This window comes from Saccostrea echinata, unplaced genomic scaffold (genome assembly GCF_033153115.1).
Source record: "Saccostrea echinata isolate AGI-Se365-2 ecotype Australia unplaced genomic scaffold, CSIRO_AGI_Sech_v1 ptg000029l, whole genome shotgun sequence".
NCBI lineage: Eukaryota > Metazoa > Mollusca > Bivalvia > Ostreida > Ostreidae > Saccostrea > Saccostrea echinata.
Window position 1 is genome coordinate 39,991,383 of NW_026889778.1, and position 20,325 is coordinate 40,011,707.

Sequence of the window (20,325 nt, forward strand, 5' to 3'; positions counted from 1 at the left end):
GCCACATTTCGAATAAGCTAAAATCCATATAACTATGGAATATTTGCATATTTGTCACATATGGCAAACCCTGCAATTCTTTTAAATTTTTTTCCCCAGAAGAGGTCAGACAAATGGACAAACACTTGCAATATTTAAAATAATTTGTCCTGAAGATAACAAATTAACTTATCGGAATTTTTATTCACAATGTACACAAACTACAATAATGTTCTTATTTTATTTTTTCAAAAAAACCTGTGAAATAATTTTACTATCAAGACAGCTGTTTGTGTATATTACACTTCTGCACATAGTCCTCTTTTTGACTTATGCTTAACAAATAATGTTAAGAGATCACAAGACCTGCATGGTGGAAGTGGTGGATCCGTACCAAAAACCCCGGTATGTAGGACAAAATCAATTTAATTAAATGTTCAATCTACCTGAATGCCATACCCTGCTCGAAACTTAGTTGGATGCTATTCCAAGTCCCAAGGCCACTGACAGCTTCATTTAATTAGTAATTACATTATAATATTACCTTTGCACTCATTTTAGTCAGTTTTGTCAGCTCCAAGCGGCAAGTCTACCAAAAGTAGGTCAAGGTAAAGTGAAAGTAGAGCTTAAAAAGAAAAGCATTCGACTACATATATAATTTTGGAATTTTCAAATATAGTAGTTTAATTCTCAGACTTTACAGTTTGACGACTATAAATCTAGATGTAAACGATTAAAAAAGATCGTTTGAATCATTTTGATTTGTAATTTGTAGGAAACCTTTTCTGTGAACGACTTGTCAAAGAAATCAAGATGGCAGCCCCCATGCACAAAGTCAGCTTTTCAGTTTTTAGGAATTTACGTGCAAGCATTACGTGCTGTAATGGTAGGTAACTACGAAATATTTTTAAGCAGTCAGGAGCTTTTAAAAGTCTTAATCTTACGTAACCAATATTTTTGAATTGTGAAGATTTGAACTGTTGGACAATATTGTTGGAGGTCATTTTAATTTGTACATGTGATGTGATGTATCACTAAATTTAGCTCCTCGAGGACTTCAGTTATTCTTCAGTACACTTGCGATCCATTAAAATTCTGCACATACTCAGACTTTCCGAAACATCTTTGCTTGATTTAAAAAAATTGTAGGAAATCAGTCTTATAGAGTTTTTCCCCCTGTTAGGGTCAACTGACAAAATCTCGATTTGTTATCCATTCCGATACCAAATCCGAGCTCAGTGTTCTGAATTACATCTAATGCCATATGGAATAATGTGTACCCAACTTTTGGGCTGCAAGACAGCTAAAGTTATATATATTTTCAACCTTGAATTGTACAGACCCAAAGCAAAGCATCGATTGTCGACGAAAAAATGCTACCGATTCCAATGATCGATTATAATTTTTCATAATCGATCATCGGAAACATACTTCTAATACAATACATTCCAGAATTATCCATTTCTGGTTTAAAATTTATTTCTTCTTTATGAAAGAAAATGGCGTTTGCATCTGATACTAGCCAACTAGCATGAAGCAGAGGTCATTGAGAATCGAAAGATGCACACATAAGGCCTAAAAAATATGTTTGTTTCCTGTAACCCGACCGACACATTCAATTAACCCTCGGGTGGATTTTTTTTTCTGCCAAAATCTGTGTTTGCTCTTTGGTTTGATCAATCAGCTGATTCTTTTTATTAAAAAAATATTAATTGTATCTTTTATTTGAGATATAAAATATGCAACTTAGTCAACATTTACCTTAAATATAAAGAGTAATCAATTCCCCCCACAACTTTTTGAGGTTTGTTTTCTGCCACTAGGCAGCCATGTTGGGTGTCCATTTTAAATATAACACCTGGACAATTCAGTCCCGGGATGTTTGATCCAATTATTGATATGCAAAAAAAAAAAAAAAAAAAAAAAAAAAAAAAAAATTTTTTTAGGTCTAGAGAGTATAAAAGAGGAAAAACAATAAAGAAAATAATATTTTATATATTCATGTTACAGAAATAATATGAAATAATTGTAAATAGTCTGCTTTTTGTATACAAAACTATGACATCCGATTATAATCGGTAAAATCGTATCAGAAGCAGGAACCGATTCCAACCGATGATCGATTATGAAAATTAACCGATGTCCCATCACTAATAACAACATACTATTTGTGAACTGGAACTATTGTCTAAAAGCAGAATCTGCACATCTTTGTTCTCTTCTGGAAAAACATTCCGAAAAATGAAAATTTAAAAGAAAACCCAATTTCAATAAATAATTTTTATTATAAACAAGTTTAATATGCATGACATGCAATAGAATCTCTCTTTGTACATTAAATATTGTGACCAATACCTTGGTCATTCCAAGAAGCATGCAATTCATATGCAAATTTTTATTTCTGTCCATGATTTCAAGCATAAATGGTACACATTTGTCATGATTATAGGTACCGTATCATGAATTATCTGTGTATACACAATGTTTCAACAATGATTGTACCATAGTTTAAAAATGCATAAAAATACACAACCAAAACAATTCCATCATTAAAATATCAAAACTTCAGTCTGAAAAATAATAATTGTTAATCACAAGAACAGAATTTGAAATCGTCCACATGATTCCAAGTCGCAGTTTTCTGCAAGATAAAACAGAAAAAAGAAATAACTAAACAATTAGCAATATTAAAAATTTTAGCAAAGTCTTCTTAAGATATATGCATAGTCTTCATGTGTACATCAATATATATTTTAATGTTTCTGTCTATAATAAAAGGAGATATATTTTTTCATCAGTGAAAAAGTTTACAACTGAATATTGTAAATATATAAACTCATGTAAAAGTGTTTAAGAAGCACAAGCAATGTTTAAAGAATATTTTAGAAAGTTTATATAAAGGCAGGTCACAATTTCAAAATATATAATTCAGAAGTATTTAGACTCGATTGAGAAGTTGAATGCAGCATAAAATCAAAAATTCTTTTTTTATTTTTTTAAAAGTATGTAGTAGAATTGTCTATGACAAATCTTCCATATCATTCTTTTACATCAATTTCTTTTTTTTCTTGAAATGAATTATACAAGAGTGCATGGGTTTTACTTTCAACTCATTTCTTTAATGGAGTGACTGTCTCTGAGTGATAGTAAAATTAAAATTTATCTTTCAGAAAATTCAAATGGTCAGAAATTTATTTCATAAAGAAATAATAACAATTAGTTCATGATTTAAATTTTGGGCTGCATGACATTTTTTTTTCATAAAAATTAAACAACAACCATGATCCAAATAGGATTTGGTTGTTGAAGATAACAATACAATTGCAGAAATATGTATCTTACATTCCACATTTCCATTATATTTACAAATGTCCACTTTGAGATATACACAAATTACCCAGTGTATCCAAATGTAACTTTTTTTAAAAAAAAAGATTAAAACACACACAGTTAAGTCCCAAAAAATCTGCAGTTCTTTCCCAAGTTTTAAGCTCCACATTCCACACCTGGAAAGTTGTTCACTGGCCACACCTAGTATTCTCTGTTGCCTTGTTGACTGGGCAGTGTCGGAGTGTATGGGCGTTGTCACCAGTGGCACCACATGTAGGACACACATACTTGCGGAGTATCGGACAGATGATCTTTCCACGATTGTCCTTCAGCACATGGGTAGTGTAAAATTCCCGAGTTTCTCCATTCTTCTTGCACAAAGCACAAGCTTTCTCATCCAGAGCAAAAACTGGTCTTTTAGGGTTGACTAATCCTGTTCCCACAACTCCTTGGTACTGAAGGTCTTGAAGAGCCAGCATGAGGTTGTGGAGCTGTCCGGACTCTGACGTTACCTCCTCAAGTAGGGGAGAGCTTCTCGAGGTCATCTCCTCATAAAGTGGCGAGCTTCTAGAAGGCATACAGGAGGAACTAGCTGAGCTATGATCTTCACCAAAGGTCGGGCTACACCTGTAGTTCTTTGGGTATGGCAGAGAACATGATGAAGTTGGAAAGTCAGAATGAGACCCCTCCTCTTCTGTCAGGTCACTCATGGAAGGAAACTCCCCATTGCTAGAATAGAACACATCACCATTGTCAAAGTTCATCCACAGGGGTTTGTGCTGTGAGGGTGAGGGATCCTTCCATTGGGAAAACAGGGAATTGTCTGGCTTGGTATTGTCATCATCAGAGGTGTCCAAAGAAATGGTGTCAATGTTGCAGAGACTATCGGTGTCATCACCATGGCGATGGTCCATCATTATAAGGTCCTCAGCTACATCGTGATTGGGATGATCACCTCCCTGCTGCATGTCTAAAATTTAAGAATGATGGTTTTTAATGCATGAATTTTTGCCCTCATGATCAAAATTATGATTTTAAATAGAATAAAGTACTTGTAAATGAAAGTTTTATATTTCCTCAGAAAATTTGAGGCATCACAACTCCTCAGTAGTAATCACACTCAAAGCAGTAAAGAGACCCAACACCAGATTTTCGTAATCGAGTATTCATTTACATGTATTTATACAATGTACTTGCAACAGCACCACACAATCAAGATATAAAAGGTTTGTAGATAAAATAAGTGATCGCAGGCTCAGCTTTGTTAAAACATATTAACTCCATTACACTTCAAAAGTAAATTCAATGACCATGATTGGTAAAGATATATTATGGACTGCAATATCTTTTACCTTTATAATTGGGACATTTAAGGAACAATTGGATTTCAAGTTTGTTCAAATCATGGCTTTTGGGGTAGGGTTAGGCCACAATAGGATTCTCAGTTTTTCAGGGGAATATGTAGGACAAAGTCTTTTAAAATTTTCTTTAAAAAAAAGAAAAAAAAGCAGTGCCATGATTAGACATACCCAAGTAGTTCAAATTCAAGTTCGTTCTAATTGTAGGACTAGGTAATGGCCCTCCTGCTTTTCAACAATTTTATTTCAGTCCTCAGTTTGCTTTTCTGCGATTACATCACACTGCTTTTCTGCGATAGGTTATGCCATGTATTATCTCAATTATCCAGCTTCAGACAAATTTGTAGATTACTGATTTGATAAAAGCTAATCACATAACACCCTGAAATTTTCAGTATTACGTCTCCATCCAGGGGTAAATATTAAAATTGGACACACGATTCCGTTTGAAGTATCGTTATTGTAACTAGTTAGATATCATTGAGATGGTGGCCATCTCAAAGGGCCCTGCTTTCAGCAACGAACATGAAAATGTAAGGTAGCTGAAAAGGGTTTATTTTGAAGAGGAACATTTGTGTACCATTAAGGGATGTGTTGTTTGAGTCTAAAGGGCTTCTATGTCAACCTTGTTATGATAAAAAATGGCACGAAAATCACATGTGCTCCATACCCTCTATCAAAAAACAGCACAAAAATCATGAATGTTGCATATCCTCTATGAAAGTTGTTGCATATCCTCTAATGCTCCATCAAAATATGGAAGGAAAATCACAAATGTTCCATACCCTAAGTCAATTGGTAAAGTTTGAGGCTGACTGGACTTAAGGGAAAGAAATTATGCACCAAAGATTTTAAACAGGGAGGCTATTCTTGACCTTGACCCTTGACCTAGAAACATGGTTGAAGGTCACTGCATACCCTTAACCCAAAGGCACTCTGTGGGTGAAGTATAAGCCAGATTGGGCCAAGGAGAAAGAAAATATGCTTCGGACAAGAATTTAAACAGAGAGGCTATTTTTTACCCTGACCCTTGACCTAGAAACTTCGTTCAAGGTCACTGCACATCCATTGACCAGTGGCACTCTGTGAGTGAAGTATGAGTCACATTGGACCAAGAGGAGAGAAGTTATCTGCTATGGCCTTAACCTTAGACCTAGAAACATGGTTCAAGGATGGACAGACGGAAAGATTGATCACTATAGGGCACCCGCAGAGTGGGGCCCTAACAGGGATGGGGTAATGGTAATGTGTAATGGTAATTGACAGTAATTAATTACAAATTTCGATGTAATTTAAAGTAATGTGTAATTGGCCTAATTTTCAATTACATGTAATTGTAATTTAATTAATTACTTTCGAGAAAAGCATGTAATTCTCAATTACTTTTCAATTACATTCAATTACACTAGTGTTTAATAAATGAGAAATACCCCCCCCCCCCTCTTCAAATTCCATACACTTTATTCAAGAAACAAACTGATTTTTTGGACAAAATAGTCTATAATAAATTAAAAAAAAAATAATTTATATATTTCCTTTATTTAGTGAATTGCTGTTTTCTCTTTAAAATGCATTTTCTTCAAAACTTTTTAATCATAGTTATCTCCCTGTTCATAATGTACAAATAAAATTAACTAATTAAAGATGTTTATGAATTGGCACTTAAGGACAAACGCAATGTACCTTACCTACTGATAATTTTTCAAGATATTCTTGATTTAAAATTATAGTGCCATCAGATGTTCGTTGACAAAAAATCAGCATGCATTACCAGGGATTTTGAAAAGATATCAATTGATGAAAATTCTTGTATAATTCAAAGAAAAATATACAAAATTTACTAAACACATATTCTAGATGTTTTGTTTATCCAAACTTGTTTTAGAAGAAGTGTACAACAGCATATACATGTATAGAAATACAAATGTAGCACACAATTCCTTTAAGTATTGGAACTCTTCAACTCCAGGGAAAAAGACAATAAAGTTCAAACTACGTTGCGTATGTCCTTAAATATCTAGTCCAATGGCTTCTTTATTTTTATACATTTTTTCTTAATGTAATGTGTAATTTAATTAATTACATTTGCAAAGTAATTGTAATTTAATTAATTACATTTCAAAATCCTTGTAATGGTAATGGTAATTTAATTGAAGGTTTTGGGCAAGTAATTGTAATTTAATTAATTACTTTCCTATGTAATTGACCCCATCCCTGGGCCCTAATAAAAAATGGCAGCTAAGAAGTGGTTTTCATTAGGTAATTAAATTTCTTGTTGCTTGTTATGTTGATTGTTATTGGATTAAAACTTGATATTTTGATATGCTCATTGATTTTTTTTTTTAATTTTAAAAAGGTCTTCAGCCTCGCCCAATACAGATTTCCATTTCACACCCTTTATGACTCCGTATTAGGTCCCTAACTGACTAATTATTTGATACCTCCTTTCCACAACTTTTAAATGGCAATGGGTTGCACTTGGCATCAAAGGGTTTACATTTCCTCACAAGACTTCTATTCAGACTTCTATTCAGTAGCATGTATGAACTCATAATGCGATAATCAGTTGAAATCAGTTGCGGAAAAGCAAAAAAAATACAATAGGGGAATAAAGCAGTGTGCAAAATTACAGTATGTCCGATGGTCCAAATCTATCTCAAGTTGAATCGGGCTACACCGAACCAAATTGAAACAAACCAGTTTTCTATCCCAATTTTTGCCATTGGTATAATGAAATTGAACAAAAGTTATTATTTTATATTTTTAACATGTAATTCTAAACAAAATGATTGTGAGAAATAGTTTGATACTTTTACATTTTATGTCAAAAGAATTATTTTTAAATCTCATTATTCATATAAACATGCATTGTGCATCTTTCAATAAATGAAAGGTGTACTATTTTTATCCAATGCTCGCTTCTTGTGTGCGTCTGTCATGCTGCAAATCCTGAACGTTTCACTGAAGCAGAACATAAAACACTTAAACTAAATAAAACAAAAACATGAGAAAAAAAAGAGAATCTGAAAAAAGAGAAAGCTACGAAGATGATACTGGAGTTTGCATCTGTCACAACCATTAACTGGTCTGCAGATCGAGTGAAGTTAATATAGGATGAACCTGAATACAGTGTATAGATTTTTGTGAAAAGCACAAACGCTGATTTTATATTTTATTTTCACAAGGTAGTAAAGGTACTGGGGTAATTATGAAAATATAACAGTTACTTTAATATTGATAAATTAAAAAAAAAATACATTTAAACATAAAAACAAGTACATATATATCAAGTTCACTCTTTGTGGACAGTCCCCTTTGTCTACAGTCTATCCCAATTTAAAATGAGATAGCCAAATGGGCTATTTCATTCTCCTAGTTAGTTTTGCACACTGATAAAATATGACTTTCCACGGATTCCGAAATGCGGTGTCAAATCACGGAAAAGTAGAACAGCGGGAATAATATTATAGAAATTTCAAAATCACGTTAGTTAAAATTATGGCCCTTGGGGTAGGATAGGGCTGCAATAAGGGATAGAGATTACATGTACTTGCAGACTTATTTCAAGAGTAGCGGGGCCACAGTCATAATAACATTCCCAAGTTGTTTCAAATTATGTACTCTGGGGTTTGGGGGGACTAATATAAAATCAAATTTTACATAATGCATTCAGACCAGAAAAAAAAATCTATAACTAGATGTGTCGTAGTGCCACAAATGCCCCCGCAGGCAGCCAAAATTTCAAATGCCATATTTAGTTTTAAATTTGTTTGCACAAAAGATTTTTTTTTTCTAACTGAACCTCCATTCCTGGATGGAAAGTCTTCTTCACCATGTCTGGGAAAAAATGTGCATTGATCTGAACTCACAGTTATGCACAAAATGTGCATTTATAACTAAGATAATAAATAGAAACTGCAAATTGTAAATTGCACATTTATAGCTGAGATAATGATTAGAAATTGTGAATTTCAAAATCTTTTCCAAGTTCAAAGGGGGAACTATCAAAAATCATCGGACCAGGACCAGTATTTTCTGGTAAAAGACCTGTATATCCAATTTCAACCTTATACATACATCCCTACAAAAGTAAGAGAGCAAAAACTGTAAATTTCTTATTTTTTTCAAAGTTCAAGAGGGATATCTTTGTCAAAAGTCATTGAACCACGACTAAATTCAAACTTGACCTGTATTTTCTGGTAGAATACCAATTTTCTGTTAAAATGCCTGCGTATGCAATTCCAACCTTATTACATACATCCCTACAAAAGTTAGAGAGCTGAAACTGAAAATTTCTTATTTTTTCTAAGTTCAAGAGGGATAACTCTGTCAAAAATCATTGGACCAGGACCAAATTCAAATTTGACCTGTATTTTCTGGTAAAATACTTCATATGCAATTTCAGCCATATACATACATCCCTACAAAAGTTAGAGTGTGGAAACTGAAAATTTCTTCTTTTTTTTTCTAAGTTCAAGAGGGATATTTCTGTCAAAAATCTTGGGACCATGACCAAATTCCAACTTGACCTGCATATTTTTATGATGTATCCATTTGTCAAATTTGAGTTGAATGTGTGCATATAGATAATGAATGAAAAATCAATGATGAACAAGGTAATACTTAATGGCAGGGGCATAAAAAACTCTATGTTCAGAACAGGAAGTTCATGTTACACAAATTGATATCATTCCAATCTTGTGAGGATTCAAAATTGGTTATATCATAACTTTTTGCTAGGTTCCAGCCACAATATGTGGTCAAAACAACTGGGCAGTAGCTCAGTTGAGTGTAGTGGCTCATGGGCCTTTAGTTCATAAAATTTCCTTGGCGTGGCCTTAGGAACCGTGGGTGGGTGGGGGTGGGGGGTGCCCCCCCTCCATTAATTTTTAATTTTGCTGATATATAGATTACTATAGAAAACATAGCTACTATATGCTTGTGCACCCTCAATAAAAACGTCTGATGACCTTTTTTTTGCAAGTCAAGGAATTTTTGGGAGTTGATACATGTAGTGTCCCTCAACTGAAAATCTGTGGCTGTGCCCCTCCCCCCCCAAAAAAAACTGAAATTGCTACCTACGGGCCTGCTTGGTAAGTGGACTAAGCTCCAGAAGGGAAATTTTACCACTTCCAAAATTGCAGTAAGCATTTAACAGTGTTTAACTTTCTGTCAAACTTCTGTAAAGCATATGCTCTTAGTGTGGGTTCAAATGTTCAAGCACGATGCTATTTTGAAAACCTTTCAAATTTTGTGAATCAAAGGTACATTCATGAGCCAGGATGAGCCAACGCATAGGAAGGCATTAATTTTATGTGTTTTTTTTTTTTTTTATCTAGAAGACAAACAATTCATATGAATACAGAGCATACTTTGAATCAAGGAACCAACTCTTATCAAAAATTCTCATAATTTATATCTCCTGACTCTGGACAAAGAAATGGGGGTCAATTTTGAAGACTCTTTTAATCTGTACATCAAGTATCTACTTTGCTACTAGACATGAGTGATGGGACATCAGTTCATTTTCATGATCGATCATTGGTTGGAATCAGTTGCTGCATCCAATGCGATTTTACTGCATAATTATAATTTGATGTTAAATCTTTACTTTTGTTTGTTCGTTTGTTTGTTGTTTAACGTCACTCTCAAGAATTTTTCACTCGTATGGAGATGCCACCACTTGCCGGTGGAGAGCTGCAAATTTTGACCTTTGCTTGGCACTTAGGGCCATTGAGCAGCGAGGGATCTTTTTCGTGCCGGCACCTACTGCGACACGGGACCTCAGTTTATACAGTCTCATCCAAAGGACTGGTTTCCACGTCCCACAGTGGGATTCGAACCCGGGATGCAAAGATCTCTTTACTTTTGAAAAGGATCTTGCAATTTTTATGCCCCCGCCACAAAATGGCCAGGGGCATTTAGTGTTACCCTATTACGTCATTCTGTCATCATTGACTCTCTATTCATTATCTCGGCAACAGTTGCACACATTCACCTCAAATTTGACATATGGATACGTTATGGGAATATGCAGGTCAAGTTAGAATTTGGTCATGGTCGAATGATTTTTTACAGAGTTATCCCTCTTGAACTTAGGAAAAAATAAGAATTTTCAGTTTTCACTCTCTAACTTTTGTAGGGATGTATGTAATATATATAAGGTTGAAATTGCATATGCAGGTATTTTACCAGAAAATACAGGTCAAGTTAGAGTGACAAGGTCAAATTAGCATGAACTCACACGCATGCATGTGTGCTTTGCTCTGATTGGCTAAAACAAATATCCCAATAACTTCCTTGTTTTTTTTGACAAGATACTTTGATATTTAAATTATAGGTATATATCATGAGGGTCTACAATACGATATATACAAAAATTCTTGAAAACACGAGCATGCTCTGCAATTTGATTGGCTGATATTTCAAAGGGCTAATTACTTCTTTATTTTTCAACAAAAAAGGGTGATATTTAAAATATAGATAGCTATAATATTTTCTTACATTATGATACTATCACAATTGAACACAATGACATGCATGTGCATGTGCTGAATTCTGATTGGCTAATACCTTTTATTGGCTGTAACTCTATTACTATTCAATGAATCACTTTGATATGCAAGACATAGGTATACATTGTGAAACACTTTAAGAACATGTATGTGATCTAATATGTGATTGTCTAAGATTGTGATTGGCTATAACTTTCTTAGTTTTCAAGAAACAAGACAAAATTTAGAGTACTGGGGTAGATGTTAATATATTACAAGTCCCTATTATTAGAAATGAGTATGAGGACACGCATCTAATTGGATAATATTCCGATTGCTAGAATTTTATACGTTTTCAGCAATTGCTGAAATTTTCTATGTTTTCAGCAAATTCATCGAAATCTAAAATGTAGCTCTACATTATGAGATACTTTGAGATGCTGTATTTGGTAAGGCCATTCCAAGTTTTTTCTCTGTTTAGCATCCACCCATCTTTCAAATATCTACCAACTTATTGGTAAAAAACACAAAGCCCAAAAATAAAACACAGGCTTAAAAGCCATAAAAATTTTATTTCAAGAATCTTTTTCTGGTAGAAAGGTATGTATGTCTATTCTTTAGCAAACTGTAGGTATTTTGAAATGCTTAAAATGCACCTAATATTACATATTAAACACAAATATTTAGAGAAATTGTCAGATTTCAAAGATTTCAACCAAAATGATAAATTTCAGGACTCCTGATTTTGTTTGTTTTTTTCTGATATTGGGTGTCTTAAACCAAGGTGCATGCGGACACTAAACATAGAAAAAAACTTGGAATGGCCTAATTTTTGAAAACGCATGCTTGCACGTCCACTAAAATTTGATTGGCTTACATTCCTTTTGTGCATTGTTATTAAGATACTTTGGAAAATAAGTTCAAAGTGTGTGATACAAAGAATCTGTCTTATTCAATGAAACTTGCAGAAAATGGGGCACAAAGAGGGAGTAGGGAAGCATTTGGGAAACATCTGTAATGGTCTCCATTACAGTTAGAACTAGTTCAATCATTGAGAAGTATATTACCTTTATATTTCCATGTAAAACTTGGGTCTTCTATTGTGAACCCACCCTAAACCAGGGGGTTATAATTTGAACAATCTTGAATATACACTATGCAAGGAAGCGTTCAGATATGTTTCATCATTTCTGGCAAGTCTTGTTCTTGAGAAATATTTTCAAAATATACCACCAAATTATCAATCATTCTTAATTATCTCCACTTGAAATAGGGCATGAACCTTCATTTGCTCAAATTTGAATTCCCTTTACCAAAAGATGCTTTGTGGCAAATTTGGTTGAAACTGGCCAAGTGGTTCTTGAGAAAAAGTCAAAGTTTACGGACAGATGAACACCAGACAAAATGTGATCAGAGTAGCTTACTTGTCAGAGCTAAAATGAGCTAAAAATATTATGTTGCTACATTTTCATAATTTTCTTGACTAACTGCTGGACAGATGGCTGATAAACAAACTTAGATCAGAAAAGTTCACATCAGCCTTTGACTCTGGTAAACCAAATGAAATGTAACAGTGTCTGCAACCTTTTGGCTGCAAATGTCATATTGTCATTTATGTTTTAGAAAGCTACTTACATTGAGGTCAGGGACAGTATAAAAAATTGTGTTGTATACTGTAGGTTTTATTATTTTATGCGAGTACTTGATATCTTAAAATGTCTCCTATCTGTCAAAATCAAAAGAACATGAACTTCGCAAGTGAACTGTGATCTAGATTTTTACATGTTTTTCACACAGGCCTTAATTTGGATCGCTTAAGGGGATGAAGGACACATGGTCACATGACTCTGTTTAACTACGTCATAGTCTCTGTTTATATAAGTGCAAAACGTGTAAAGCATAAGTTCTTGTATATATTTTTGACAATTTTTTATTGTGGCAATATGCTCACCTGGAATCACTATGGCCCTGCTGTTCTTCATCAGCAATTTTTTTCCCAATATATATTCTTAATATGTAAAAATTTGATTGCCTGTTGTGGACCCGCCCTACCCCTGGGGTCATGTTTTGAACAAACTTAATCTACAGTACCAGAGGATTCCATATTAACATGACTAATCAGGGCTGTAATGTTCTTGAAAGAAGATTTTTAAAGATTCTTATATGTTCTTATGTAAAACTTTGATTGCTTTTTGTGGCCCCACCTTATAATTGGAGGTTAAATTCGAATCAACACAACCTGAAGATGCTTTCATATCAATATGACTTATCATGGCTTTGCTGTTCTTGAAACAAAAAGAAGACTTTCAAATATTCCTTCATAAAAATTTGCATATTGTGGCCCCAATTTCCTACCCCTGGGGGCCATGAAAATCTGCACTTCAGTATTAATGTGCTTAAATCAGGACTTTATACCATTATTAAGAAGAAGATTTATTTTAAAAATTTAAAATTAATATATATTCTTATGTAAAATGTTGATTGACTATTGTATCCCCACCCTATGCCCACAAGTCATGATTTGAATAAACTTTTGAACTACACTACTTAAGGATGCTTCGGTATTAATATGTCTACTCAGGTCTTTATTGCTCTAGCTTGTGAAGAAGATTTTTAAAGATTAACTCCTATATATTCCTTTGTAAAACTTTGTTTAATACTGTGGCCCCAGCCTAGCGTGAGGGTCATTATTTGAAGAAACTTGAATCTACAGTATGCAATGTAGCTTTTTTTTTAAGACTCATCTTTACTGGCCTTGATTTTTAAAAGATACCATTTAAATTTTCACTTATTCTTTATTATGTCCCCGTGAAAGGGGCATGACTCATCAGTTGAACAAAATTGGACCTTCTTGAATCAAGGATGCTTTGTGGCAAGTTTGGTTGAAATGACCCAGTGGTCAAAAAGTGAAAACAACAATGACAATAATGACAAACAAGAGGCCTATGGGCCACAACGCTCACCTGATTCAATAGGCCATGCTGTTCTTCAACAGGAGATTTCTTCTCCTATATATTCTTATGTAAAGCTTTGATTGCCATTTCTAGGCATACCCTACCCCCAGGAGCCATGTTTTGAATGAAATTGAATCTAAACTTTCTGAGGATGTTTCTTTATTCATATAACTAATCATGGCTTTTTGCTGTTCTTGAAAAAGGAATTTTAAAGATGTCTACCACACTACTAGGAAGGGGGGGGGGGGGTGTCATGATTTGAACAAACTTAAATCTACACTACCTGAGAATGCTTCCCTATCAATATGACTAATCATGACTTTGTTGTTCTTGAGAAGAAGATTTTTAAAGATATTTCCTATATATGTCCTGTATATGTTCTTTTGTAAAACTTTGATCCCCCATTGTGGCCCCACCCTACCCACGAGGGTCATGATTTGAAAATTTGAATCTACACTTCCTGAGGATGATTCCATATCAATATGACTAATTGTGGCTTTGTTGTTCTTGAGAAGATTTTAAAAGTTTTTTTAAATATATTTCTATGTAAAACTTTGATCCCCCATTGTGGCTGCACCTACCCCCGGGGTCATGATTTGAACAAATTTGAATCCACACTACCTGGGGATGATTCCACATCAGTATGGCTAATTGTAGCTTTGTTGTTGAAAATGTGAAAAGTTTACAGACAGACAGACAAACGGACGACAGAAAAATGTGATCAGAAAAGCTCACTTGAGCTTTCAGCTCAGGTGAGCTAGTAAAAGCTCACTTGAGCCTTTGGCTCAGGTGAGCTAATAAAAGCAAGTAATTTTGTTTCATGAGCGATGCCAATAATGAAAATACTGATTATTAATTCTTCACATGTACATGTATGAAGGAATTTATAGTACACTGTATATATAAAAATCCCATAAAAAAAAAATTGAGGTTACCCATGTGCAATATTTGTTTTAACCCCTGCAAACAAAGATTGGGTGGGGGTATATTGGAATCAGCATGTCTATCTCTCTGTATATAGATATGATTTTGTCTATAGACATGTTCTTAGAAACTACTGCATAGATTTGTCTGAAAATTTATACACATCTTATTCACCATAGAAAAATCATGTACACCTGGTATTTTCATAATGATTGGATATATATATGCACATTCTATTTGAAAAATCTAGGGAATGAATTGGGATCAAACTATTGACATTATGAAAATAACATAATTACTTCCATTGATGAATTGATAAAGAGTGCATAATACAATATAGTTTTTTTTATGTTTTTATTTATTTATTTTTTTATTTATTTTTTTCTTAATTTTTATTTTTCTTTAATGGGTGGTGGCTGTTAGAGTTAAATATGTTATTTATTTTATAATGATTACAAGGATGTTATATTTGTCTCATTTGCCCAAGGTTGTACATATTCTTTTTTTTTCTCGGTTAATTTTGGATAACAATTAATTATTAACATTAGACAAAAGAGGAATTGAATGGTTTTTACAGTTAAAAAAAAAAAAACAACAAACAAACATGTCATTAATTATACCTGTTTTATGTAGATTTCAAATTATTTAATGGAACAGAAGCTTATAATTTCCACACTTAAGTAAAAAAAAAAATGAAGCATGAAACTTTTTTCATTTAGTGTACTATGTATATTTACAGGGGGCTTGACAATTTAAAAAAAAATATATAACGAAATTTAATGTGGATTTCAAATTATTTAGTGGAGCAGAAGAGTTTTTAATTTCTATACTTAATCTTTAAAAAATGAAGCAAGAAACTTTTTTCATGTTTTAACAGTGATTGGAGTGTACATTGTATATAAAAAGGGGACTTAACTATCATATAATACATAAAACCATATATTTTATATTTAAAGGGAAATGTTAAGTATCAATGTAAATGCTAAAGTTCTACTAAAAAATGGGGGGGGGGGGGGGCAAATTTGGCAAAGAAAAGAAATTAACTTACTTTTGACAATCTGGCTGGCAAGATTGAAGTAGTCATGGTATAACTGGTATTCCATGTTGAAACTTTCTGAAGAATTTTTCAGTAAAAAAATTATTTCAAAAATTAAACCTTTATATTACAATGGGCCTATTCCATCTTCAGGGGGTGCACTTACTCAAACTTTTGATCGTCGTCTTTCGGCTCGGTTTTAAAATTTCAGAGTTTTCAAATTATTCCCAAAGAAAACATATTCCAAGAAATGTTGTCATTAGACAGTTAATGCAATATATGTTATTTTTTAGTTTTTCAAACTTGATTTATGGGAATTTATTGGAATAAGTAAATATTTGATTTTACCTCTTTAATTGTAATAGGATCACCCAATGGGGTGTCTGAGGATCAAAGCACCGACGGGAGTAGGGTAGCTAATTTTCCCGCCCAGAGCGCGTGTCCTTACAACAACATGAAACAAACGTATGTTTTTGTTGTATGGAGATAAAAGCAAAAGGGGGATATTACAGCGAAAATGATGAGCAGACAAAATCCTGTGATGATGACTTAAAAAAAAATTAACCCGCGGGAAAATGAAATTCAATTACGTTTTTGATATTCGTTTCATTCAAGTCATCGTAGTTATTTCAATAAAATGAATATTTCATTCTTTAATTTTGAAAATTACGACATTCTTAATCTTTTCATATATGTTTAAATTTAAGAATCTGTGAATTCTTGTTATACATGCAAAAAAATATACTCCGAAAACATTAACATTTCATGCATTTTTTTTTTTTAAAAAGCATGTCCATTTTACATGCAAAGTGTATGTATGTACATGTTTTTTCTTGTGGCATTTTGTAAAAGTCTAGTATAATTGGCTTTTTAACTTTAATATTTTATGTTTTTTTGGAATAATGTCGGGAAATAGAAATCTTATATATGTTAAGGAAATCTTAAGTTAATGTAAAATATATATTTTGTAATGTTTTCAAACTTGATTTATGGGAATTTTATGGAATAAGTAAATATCCGATATTACCTGTTCAATTGTAATAGGATCACCCAATGGGATGTCGGAGGATCAATCTCGGGAAATAGAAATCTTATGCATGTATAACTGGTGCCCCCCACCCCCCACCTTCACAGCATACTCATTTTTCAAATATGGCAATTTATTACGATTTTTACCATTTAGACAATAATTCACTCTCAAAACATTTATTTCTATAGGAATGGTACAAAAACGATTGAAGAGCAAAAACAGTGAGGCCAGTAAAGAAGATGATACATTTCAAGGGTACGTGACATGGGATTTTTTTTTTTAATTAAAGTACCCGGGCATATAAAATGTGACAGAATTTTGATACAGTACATGTATATGTGACTATCTTTGTAGTAACAAGCCGTCGGTGACTCTAAGCTCGGACGAATCTATAATTATTTTCTGGCACCCGGAACCGAAATTTCCATATGAATGTTCAAAGGTATTCAACCCTTACTTTTCATTAACATTAAGGACTAATGACCCTCTGCTCTAAATTTCACATTTTTTTAAACTTCCCAACATTGATATTCATGAACATAAAATTAAAAATTTTAGGTGTATATGAAAATAATATTTAAAGTCCTACCTATTAAAAACATACTAGAAAACATACTAAAGCGCTGCTTCCAAAGTCAGATTAACACAATGTTATATGTGCTTGTGAGAAAAGAATACGTCCATTAGCTAGAGTTATCCTTCTTATAAATATTTTTTTTCAATTGAAAAAAAAAAATGTAATACCAACGGGGACCTATATACTACATAGTATATAAGTCCCTGATACTGATAATAATTCTACATATGGTACTTGATACATTAAAGCATTTTTAAATTGGTCCATTAAAAGGAAGAACTTATTCAATTTGTAAGGGATTGAAATCGGGATTTAATTTTTTTTTTTGGTCAAATATAACAAAACCATTCGAAAAGTATAGGCGAAAGGAAATAAAAAGAAGTTAATGTTTCCACCATATGTCAGATTTGATTGATTGACTACTCAAACGTCTCAATTATTAATCTCTGGTGAAGAAAACGATGAGTAATATTAGGAATATCTACATGGAAAGTTATTTCTCTTATCAGAGGGTCGGTCCCCCTTAAAACAATTTTTTTTGATTCGCTCTCGCAATTTTATACGTAGATTTTATGTAACGTCTTCAGTGCGCATCTTTTGCAACACTAGACAAAGTCTAATATTTTGCAATCTAATATTAAAAAAAAAATACAAATTAAAATTATTCTTCATAAATTTTGCAGCCAATGCCTCGAGACACAGAAGACATGTCACAGGTAAGGAACGAAGAAAAAAAACCCCGTAGTACTGTCATGATGAATGTATATTTCAGTTGCTTATAGGTGTGTCCGGAAAAAGATGTGATAAATGCAGGATGGTTACGTCATTCAGTATTTGTTCTCTTTGTCTGTTTTAAGGAATTTCATGTTTTGAATTAATTTTCTGTTCTTGATAATGCTACTTTCTGTTTGTGCAATTAATTAAAGTAACATGCTCACATCACCGCTCCCCCCCCCCCCCCTTTCCAAAAAAAAAATCAACACAACAAACATAAAAAACAAAAGATAAAACATGAAGAAAAACAAACAAGGACAAATATGTAATTCTTTCTGTCGTACGATCTTTAACAAGTGTTGATATTTTCTGCTTTCAGGGCGATTCGCCATTGAAGCTTCAGTATATAAAGGACTACAAACTGAGACACAGACCGACAGGGCCCACGGTGTCAGAACTGGCCAACATCTTCTATACTACAAAACATCCCTTCAACCCAATGTAACTATGTTATCTTAGTGTGATAGCTTTCTTATATTCAATATTGTTGACATTTTCTTGGGTCTCAAGCAAATACAGAAAAAATGCTATTTTTTGTGTCGATACCCTGAAAATAAAGTACATGAAAAAAGTATTTTGTTTGTCGTAAAGGAGATTTTAGTCACAATCTCTAATTCTTAAAATTCATTTTCAAATTTTATTTGTTTCAGACAAAGAACTAGACGAAGACTTCGAAATCAGCCTCCACCTGACCGCGAAAGTATCTGAGAAACTGTATATAAAATACTGAGAAATTAAAGTTTGGAAAAAGTTACAACTTCCTCTCTTTTTTAAATCAATTATACGTAGTGCTTAGCTTTAGAGGGAGCTTCTGCTAACAACTTATGTTGCTCCTGGAACCCCGGGTTAAAGGATATGGAGGAGGACCACACCAGAGTAGCCTTTTACTCGTACTTGTGTGGAGGATGACTCCAGAATTGCAGTTCTAGTGTTATGCGTTGGAAGTATCAAACATTTTCTTTACATGGATGATGCCTCCAGAAATACGTTCTGCAGGTCATGCTTTGGATACTGAGTCAAACATATTATTTTAGGAGTAGAAACATTTTCAAGTAATTCTTAGTCCTGAATCTCGATGGCTCTTTTACACTGCATTAGATAGGGATACACACTATATCAGTCTTGCCTCAGACGCTTATCTGAAATGTGGAAAATGATGAAATTGCACAGCTAGCCTTTTATGCTTTTCATTGAAAGTTCATTCCGTTTTAGACTCTCTCACTTATAGAAGTTACATTTTGAGGCAATTTTTTTGTGATTTTTTAATCTCAGCTGAGCTGAAGGGTCCGGCGTCCATCTGTCTGTATGTTGTATGTTGTCTGTAAACTTTTCACATTTTCGACTTATTCTCCAGAACCATCGGACCAATTTCAAGCAAACTTGCCACAGAGCATCAATGGATGAGGGGGATTTAAATTTGTTCACAGGAATTGCCACGCCCTCTTTCAAGGGAGATAATTAAGACTTCGTGAAAAATAGGTGGCTTCTTTAAAAAATCTTCTTCTCAAAAACCACTGCTACAAAAAAAAAAAAAAAATGAAACTTATGTGAAAGCTTGATGACATACTGTAGATTAAAATTTGTTCAATATCATTACCACTGGGGGGTAGGGCGGAGCCACAACAAGGGAACAGATTTTACACAGGAATATATATATGAGAAGTCTCCAGGAATAACAGAACCACGATTAGTCATGTTTATACTGGAGTCTCCTCGGGTAGTGTAGACTGAAGTTTGTTCAAATTATGACCCCATGGGGTAGGATGGAGCCATAATATGTGATCAAAGTTTTGCATAAATATATATCGGAAAAAGAGAACAGAAGGGCATACAGTTACTCAGGTAACCGTTGTGGCCCATGGGCCTCTT

General features: G+C 33.4%; 3 protein-coding genes across 3 annotated transcripts in view; 1 reads left to right on the plus strand and 2 right to left on the minus strand.

Annotated features, from left to right (window-relative positions):
- Nucleotides 1-581, minus strand: part of LOC133195940 (acylamino-acid-releasing enzyme-like) — a 31,507-nt gene extending 30,926 nt beyond the window's left edge. Inside the window, exon 1 of the mRNA XM_061331924.1 lies at nucleotides 524-581. Within this exon, the coding sequence (XP_061187908.1) occupies nucleotides 524-535 (12 nt within the window). The 5' untranslated portion in view covers nucleotides 536-581. The remainder of the gene's footprint in view (nucleotides 1-523) is intronic.
- On the plus strand, nucleotides 357-19,213 carry LOC133195944 (large ribosomal subunit protein mL42-like). The gene is made up of 7 exons (XM_061331928.1): nucleotides 357-384; nucleotides 755-865; nucleotides 17,294-17,360; nucleotides 17,460-17,547; nucleotides 18,366-18,398; nucleotides 18,776-18,897; nucleotides 19,107-19,213. The coding sequence occupies exons 2-7, from the start codon at nucleotides 793-795 to the stop codon at nucleotides 19,162-19,164; spliced, it is 441 nt and encodes a 146-aa protein (XP_061187912.1). The 5' UTR covers nucleotides 357-384; nucleotides 755-792; the 3' UTR covers nucleotides 19,165-19,213.
- Nucleotides 3,498-16,142, minus strand: LOC133194274 (uncharacterized). The gene is made up of 2 exons (XM_061330264.1): nucleotides 16,088-16,142; nucleotides 3,498-4,279 (listed from the first exon to the last, which is right to left on the minus strand). Exons 1-2 carry the CDS (start codon nucleotides 16,140-16,142, stop codon nucleotides 3,498-3,500), a joined length of 837 nt encoding a protein of 278 aa, XP_061186248.1.
- Nucleotides 19,214-20,325: the final 1,112 nt, after the last annotated feature.

Excerpts from the sequence above, each read along its gene's own strand:
- LOC133195944 (XM_061331928.1), top strand. The coding sequence starts at position 793 with ATGGCAGCCCCCATGCACAAAGTCAGCTTTTCAGTTTTTAGGAATTTA. Across the intron at positions 17,361-17,459 it reads GAAGATGATACATTTCAAGG|TAACAAGCCGTCGGTGACTC; the intron begins GTACGTGACATG and ends CTATCTTTGTAG. Across the intron at positions 18,399-18,775 it reads ACACAGAAGACATGTCACAG|GGCGATTCGCCATTGAAGCT; the intron begins GTAAGGAACGAA and ends TTCTGCTTTCAG.
- LOC133194274 (XM_061330264.1), bottom strand. The coding sequence starts at position 16,142 with ATGGAATACCAGTTATACCATGACTACTTCAATCTTGCCAGCCAGATT. Across the intron at positions 4,280-16,087 it reads TGCCAGCCAGATTGTCAAAA|ACATGCAGCAGGGAGGTGAT; the intron begins GTAAGTTAATTT and ends CTTAAATTTTAG.